This window comes from Nerophis lumbriciformis, linkage group LG25, assembly GCF_033978685.3.
Source record: "Nerophis lumbriciformis linkage group LG25, RoL_Nlum_v2.1, whole genome shotgun sequence".
Classification (NCBI taxonomy): Eukaryota; Metazoa; Chordata; class Actinopteri; order Syngnathiformes; family Syngnathidae; genus Nerophis; species Nerophis lumbriciformis.
The window spans coordinates 24,171,803-24,179,302 of record NC_084572.2 but is presented as its reverse complement, the minus strand read 5'-3'; the positions used below and the strand labels follow the sequence as shown (position 1 = coordinate 24,179,302).

The 7,500-nt window shown below is 39.2% G+C and overlaps 1 protein-coding gene across 1 annotated transcript in view; it reads left to right on the top strand.

Moving 5' to 3' along the window:
- The window catches only part of slc25a4 (solute carrier family 25 member 4), an 18,295-nt gene that overhangs the window by 1,819 nt on the left and 8,976 nt on the right, over nucleotides 1-7,500 (top strand). The window contains exon 2 of the mRNA XM_061983999.1: nucleotides 5,641-6,127. Coding sequence (XP_061839983.1) covers nucleotides 5,641-6,127 — 487 coding nt within the window. The remainder of the gene's footprint in view (nucleotides 1-5,640; nucleotides 6,128-7,500) is intronic.

Below are 7,500 nucleotides of genomic sequence, written 5' to 3'. Positions count from 1 at the left end.
GCCCGCGAACAGGTTTTATCCGGCCCGCGGGATGAGTTTGTTAAGAATAAAAAGTAGACCAAATTTTTTAAATGAAATAAACCGCTGTTCTAAATGTGTCCACTAGATGTCGCAATAGCAATTCTATGTATCTTTGTAGATCAGACCTGGGCAATTATTTGACTGGGGGGGGGGGCAGATTTAGAAAAAGAAGTGTGTCTGGGGGCCGGTATATCTATTTTTAGGAACACTAATACAAAACCTCACAATAAATTGAATTGAATTTTTTTTTTTTTTACTGAATGAGACACCCAGAATGTACATGAAAATAAAGAATGTGGGATTTACAATATTAACTATGAATGATAAAACACTGAATATTGACAACATATTTTACAATCATCCGAAACGCAACCAAAATGCAACAAACATAGTGAAAAAAAACCCACCTACAATCTGAGATATCTCACAGTGACCATAGTAAGTAATTAGATGACCATAGTAACTAATTAGATGACCATAGTAACTAATTAGATGACTATAGTAACTAGTATACGATGCAGATTCCAAGCATTGAAAGACTTAGTATAGTTGAAGACTTACGGTCATTAGAAAACATCACTGCACATCATAATGGCAGCTACACTTTACATCTTAAACATCTAAAACTATTATTTGGGAATGTCCGGCGGGCCAGATTGAAAAGCTCATTGGCCCGCATGTGGCCCCCGGGCCTTAATTTGCCCAGGTCTGTTGTAGATGATGCTACATGTGTAAAAATAAAAAAATAAACACATGATTTTAGTGCACTAGTCAAGGAAAATGAGCAAACTACATAAATACCATCCTGTAATTTGATTTTGACATTATTTTTTTATCTTGATAGATTGAAAATTAACTGACTGATGAACATTATCACATAATTTATTCAGAAAGTATAAATAACGACAAACAAAAATAGAATACTATTAACTGCAACATGTAAGTGTAAAAACAAACCAACAACAACAACATTACGATTTGTACATTTTCAGAATGTGCTTGTTGTATTTTTAAGCAAAGAAAACAATCTGAACTTGTCTTTATTTTTAAGTTATCGTGCCGTGATTTTACCAGTCCGGCCCACTTGGGAGTAGATTTTTCTCCATGTGGCCCCCGATCTAAAATGAGTTTGACACCCCTGATTTACAGTAATACACTGTTAAAAACAACAACCGTAAATTTTACAGTCAAAAACAGGCAGCTCAGTCAACAGAATTTTAACGCAAAAAACAGCAGTCTTTTTTTTTCAATTTACAGTAAAATGCTGTAAAGAACAATGTAAAATGTATTGTCATTTTTATTAATTTGATAGGTAGTTTGCTGTAAAGTTAAGTAAATTTTTTTGGAAAGTATGATAATATAGTGTAATATTTTTTGGGATAATGGATACTATTAAAGTTTAAAAGGTATTCAATTTCAAGCAGTACATATATTTTTTTTCTGTCAAAATGAAAAAAAATCTATTACATTTAGTGAGAAAATATTACGTACTTTATTGACACATATCATTTCCAGGTGTTTGCGGGCCAGATCTGGCCCCCGGGCTTTGAGTTTGACACCTCTGCTCTAGTCCATCCCAAAGCTGGTTGATATTATTGGATCATAGGAAATCATGGAGAAGGAAATGATTCGTTCCAGGGTCAAACTGTTGCCACACAGGCCTTTTTTTGTGTGTCTTATTTGCGTGTAAAAAGAAGTTAACTGCTTTTAACAATAACCAGCGTCCTCTGCAGTGGACGTTTGTTTTTAGGGGTCCGGTTTTCAGCCAAACATTCATAGTGACGTCGCTTATTTTGTCATGTCTGTGTGATCATGTTTTGTTTTAGTCATGTTCGGTTTTGTTTTAGGACTTTTTGTGCACTTTTGTTTGTTTTGTCACCATAGCAACCATTAGTTTCACCTGGTTCACATCCTCATGTCACGCACCTGTCTCACGTTTTCACATTTTGAGTCACGCACCTGCTGTCACTAATCATGTCACTATTATTCAAGCTTCCAGTCGCCGGGCCATCTTTCTGGTGACATCACTCTCTACACACCCTTGTTGATATCCATGCTGCTCTTTTTCATGTCCTTTTCTCGTTCCAAGTAAGTTCTCTTTATTCAGGCCATAAGTTTGCAAGTTTTGTTTTTTTTCCATAGTTCTGCCTTCGTGCGAGTGTTTTATTTTCATAGCCACGTTTTGTACCTCCGCTGTCAGCGCCTTTTGTTTGTTCCTTTTGAGTGTTAAAATGAAAAGATGTCATTACCTTCACGCCATGTCCGGTCCAATTCACTTGCATCTCGGGAAAACAACCACTCCATAGTCCACGTCCTGACATATTTAATCCTTCGACGTCGGATTTTCCTATCCTTCCTAAACACAAATGCAGAGGACGTTGGGTCTCAATAATAAAACTTGGTCTTAAGGTTAATGGTCTAACTTTGTAACGTGCTTTAATTGTTGCGCAAGTGTAAAATGAAGCTAACCACTTCTCGTGGTGAACACAATTAGAGATGGGTACCAAATGTTGTCGATATTTGTTTCACGAGACGTCACATCCGGTTGTAGACTCGGCACGGGCTCAAATACTTGGTGGGGAAACAAGCACGTTAGAAGCACTCAGACTGACTGCTTTTAGGTAATACAATATTGTCATTTTCCAATGCTAAAAAAAAAAAAAAGCAAGCATGCCTAATGGAAAATGTTCAAAGGTACAGTAAAGCTCCACTTATCAAAATGTGCTAGCTCGATGCTAATTTCCACTGGCTTTGGCATAGACATGCTACTGATTAGCGTTAGCGATTACAACACCTCCAAATTTGGTCATGTAAATGCACGTTACCATCAAAGAGCTGGTGTGCACTAAGTACAATACTTAGAGTATAAACACTTTGTAGGGCTCAACATAACTTTTTGGCTACGAAACACAATCTTGTCGGTACACTACTGCCATCTAATGTCTTGGAATTGCAACTGCATGCATAGTCTACTATGGGGCGGTATAGCTCGGTTGGTAGAGCAGCCGTGCCAGCAACTTGCGAGTTCCAGGTTCGATCCCTGCTTCCGCCATCCTAGTCCTTGGGCAAGACACTTTACTCACCTGCTCCCAGTGCCACCCACACTGGTTTAAATGTCACTTAGATATTGGGTTTCACTATGTAAAAGTGCTTTGAGTCACTAGAGAAAATCGCTATATAAATATAATTCACTTCACTTCACTTCACTATGCAATGCTTGCAAATGAGATTGACAAGTGTAAGAAAACAAGATATAACTACTGGACAGAACAGTGATCATTATTAGCTCAGTTTTAAATGATGAATACATTTTTTTTGTTTTATCAAACAATTAATAAATACAACACATGAACAAATTTGATAATTGGTACCGTATCGGTTAAAGTGGGAAAGGTACACACCCGTAAACACAATAAAGGAGTGGAACCTTAAAGGAACAACTGACAGTGTCAAAAGTTGCAGATGTGCCCTTCATTATTATTATTATTATTATTATTGATGGTATTTGTCACACAAGTGTAAAAAGAAGTTCACCACCGCTCTCAGTGAGATGTGAAAACAACAAAACATTCGGGCTTACCTGTCAGGACGACACGCTGTGGGGCGCCTCACCTTGTAAAAGTCTGAACTGACATACAAGTGTAAAAAGAAATGAACCACTCATACTAGTGAAGCGTCAAAACAGCAATTTTAGCGTAACACCAAGATGATTGACAGAAGTACAAGTGTGCGTCACCCTAAACAGTTAGTCATTCGAGTTGTGTCATATGAATGATATCAACTAGGAGGGCGATACAGCTTTTAATTCTATCATATCGTGATAATGTTGATGACACTTTCCAGCTGTGACAGCGGAAAGCGAACAACACAATGCAGCGTCCTCGCTAGCGACTAAGGTCCATCCGCAGTGCAAAGCTGCTTTTTAAATCAATCAATCAATCAATCAAAAATGACTGATATAGTCTTTAACCACAAATGTCTCAAAGGGCTGCACAAGCCACAACATCAGATCCCACATCAGGGCAAGAAAAAACTCAACCCAATGGGAACAAGGAGAAACTTTGGAAGGGACCGAAGATGTATTCATATATTATTAAACTTGTTGTCTCTACTTTGAGAAAAAAATATGTGTATATGAATATATACAGTTGTGGTCAAAAGTTTGCATACACTTGTAAAGAACATAATGTCATGGCGGTCTTGAGTTTCCAATCATTTCTATAACTGTTATTTTTTTGTGATAGAGTGATTGAAGCACATACTTGTTTGTCACAAAAAACATTCATGAAGTTTGGTTCTTTTATGAACACCATGCCTACCGTCAAGCATGGTGGTGGTAGTATTATGCTCTGGGCCTGTTTTGCTGCCAATGGAACTGGTGCTTTACAGAGAGTAAATGGGACAATGAAAAAGGAGGATTACCTCCAAATTCTTCAGGACAACCTAAAATCATCAGCCCGGAGGTTGGGTCTTGGGCGCAGTTGGGTGTTCCAACAGGACAATGACCCCCAAACACACGTCAAAAGTGGTAAAGGAATGGCTAAATCAGGCTAGAATTAAGGGTTTGGAATGGCCTTAAACGTGTGGACAATGCTGAAGAAACAAGTCCATGTCAGAAAACCAACAAATTTAGCTAAACTGCACCAATTTTGTCAAGAGGAGTGGTCAAAAATTCAAGCAGAAGCTTGTGGATGGCTACCAAAAGCGCCTTATTGCAGTGCAACTTGCCAAGGGACATGTAAGCAAATATTAACATTGCTGTATGTATACTTTTGACCCAGCAGATTTGGTCACATTTTCAGTAGACCCATAATAAATTCATAAAAGAACCAAACTTCATGAATGTTTTTTGTGACCAACAAGTATGTGCTCCAATCACTCTATCACAAAAAAATAAGAGTTGTAGAAATTATTGGAAACTCAAGACAGCCATGACATGTTCTTTACAAGTGTATGTAAACTTTTGATCGCGACTGTATGTGTGTGTGTGTGTGTGTATGTATGTATATATATGTATATGTATATATATATATATATGTATGTATGTATGTATGTATGTATGTATGTATATATATATATATATATATATATATATGTGTTTTACATGCTTTTTAAAAAGCTTGTTTCAACTAAATTAAGTCTTTTTGTAGTGTGACGGGAACCTTTTGAGAGTATAATAATAACAATAAATAAGTAAGATTGAAGACCAAAAATGAGGCCACACAAAGACTTGTGACCCATGGCGTACAAATGTCTTCCGATTTAGCTCCAGGAGCTTGTTTGTGTGTGTGGAGGGGGGCGTGGCCTGCGGGCCTGCCGTGGAACGGGGTGTGCAAGGATCGGCCTCGAAGACAGCGACGGGTGAGTAGATGGCCTAGGTGGGCCTTGTTATCTTGTCACCTGTCGCCTTTATTAGCAGCAGCCGGAGCGAGACACTGGGTTGGAGTTGGGAGCTGGAGAGAGAGCGAGATACACACGCCTAAAACAGACTGCTGAAAAGCAATCCAGACCGTTGTGGCAAAATAAAAAAGACTGTATTCAAACTGTCTACCGGAAGATCTTTCAGACTCAGGAGAACCCTCACGACAAATTCTAATTCTGCACTTCCTGTGTGTTCAGGTGCAACATGCCAGCAAGCAGATCACGGCTGAGATGCAGTACAAGGGCATCATGGACTGCGTGGTCAGGATCCCGAAGGAGCAGGGCTTTCTCTCCTTCTGGCGAGGAAACCTGGCCAACGTGATCCGCTACTTCCCCACTCAGGCCCTCAACTTTGCCTTCAAGGACAAGTACAAGAAGGTGTTCCTGGGCGGCGTGGATCAGAAAACGCAGTTCTGGCGCTACTTCGCCGGCAACCTGGCGTCCGGCGGCGCGGCCGGCGCCACCTCGCTGTGCTTCGTCTACCCTCTGGACTTCGCCAGAACCCGACTCGCCGCCGACATCGGGAAGGGGACGACCGAGAGAGAGTTCACCGGGCTGGGAAACTGCCTTAGTAAGATCTACAAGGCGGACGGGCTCAAGGGTCTCTACCTGGGCTTCAACGTGTCCGTGCAGGGCATCATCATCTACAGGGCCGCCTACTTTGGCTGCTTTGACACAGCTAAAGGTGAGCACCACGACTCACTACACTACACAAGTCTCTTTTACATTCATACTTTATACCTTAGACCCCAAAGTCAGTTGAGACAGTCCCCGTTATGATCTTCCAGGAAAAGTGTGCATGTGTGTAGACGACCACAATGGTCCCCACTTGACATACTTAGCGCTTTCCAGCTACATGTATCACTGGTCTTTGTAGTGATAAGGTGCTAAATTACATAGTATTCATACCTTACTTGGGCAAAATGCCATAAATTAACCAACAGCGAAGAAGGTGGTCTCGAAGGTGTGTATGTGTATGTATATGTGTGTGTGTGTGTGTATATATACAGTATATCTATCTATCTATCTATCTATCTATCATATATGTATAAATATATCACATATACTGTATGTACGTATGATATACATACATTAATATGTATGCATATATATATATATATATATATATATATATATATATATATATATATATATATATATATATATATATATATATATGGCTGATTTAGTCCGACAAAAAATAGTCAAAAGTGCTAATAACGGATATAATAGAAGCTCATACATACATATATGTATGTATATACATATACACATGTATATCATACATACATATATATGATACATATATATACAGATTATATATATATATATCTGTACCTATATATGTATCATATATATGTATGTATGATATACATATATATGTATATATGTATGTATGTATGTATGATATGATATACATGTGTGTGTGTGTAAATATATATTTATATATATTTATTTATATTTATTTATATATATATATATATATATATATATATATATTTATATATATATATATATATATATATATATATATATATACACACACACACACACATGTATATCATATCATACATACATACATATATGTATGTATTAGAGATGCGCGGATAGGCAATTATTTCATCCGCAACTGCATCAGAAAGTCGTCAACCATCCGCCATTCACCCGTTTCTAACATTTAATCAAAACCGCACCCGCCCGCCATCCGTCACCCGCCCGTTGTTATATATCTAATATAGACGATGCAAGGCATTAGTGAGGTTATAAAGCTTTTGCCTGTTAAAGAAAGGAGACTGATCCAATGCAGCACAGACATTCAATGCGTGCCACGCTGTCACGGCCCAGACGCACACCAGTGCGCAATCATATGGGAGCCGCGCTGAGCGCACCTCCAAGCGCGTGGAGGTGCGATGTCCCTCGCACCCGCGGCGGCTCCACCCGGGCTCGCGCCCGAGGCTTCAGCGCGCAACGCAGCGGCCATCCTACTCGTCGCGGCCTAGCCCTCGCGGCTCTCGCTGCCGGCGCCATCCATTTTTAGGGCTAGTTGATTCGGCAGGT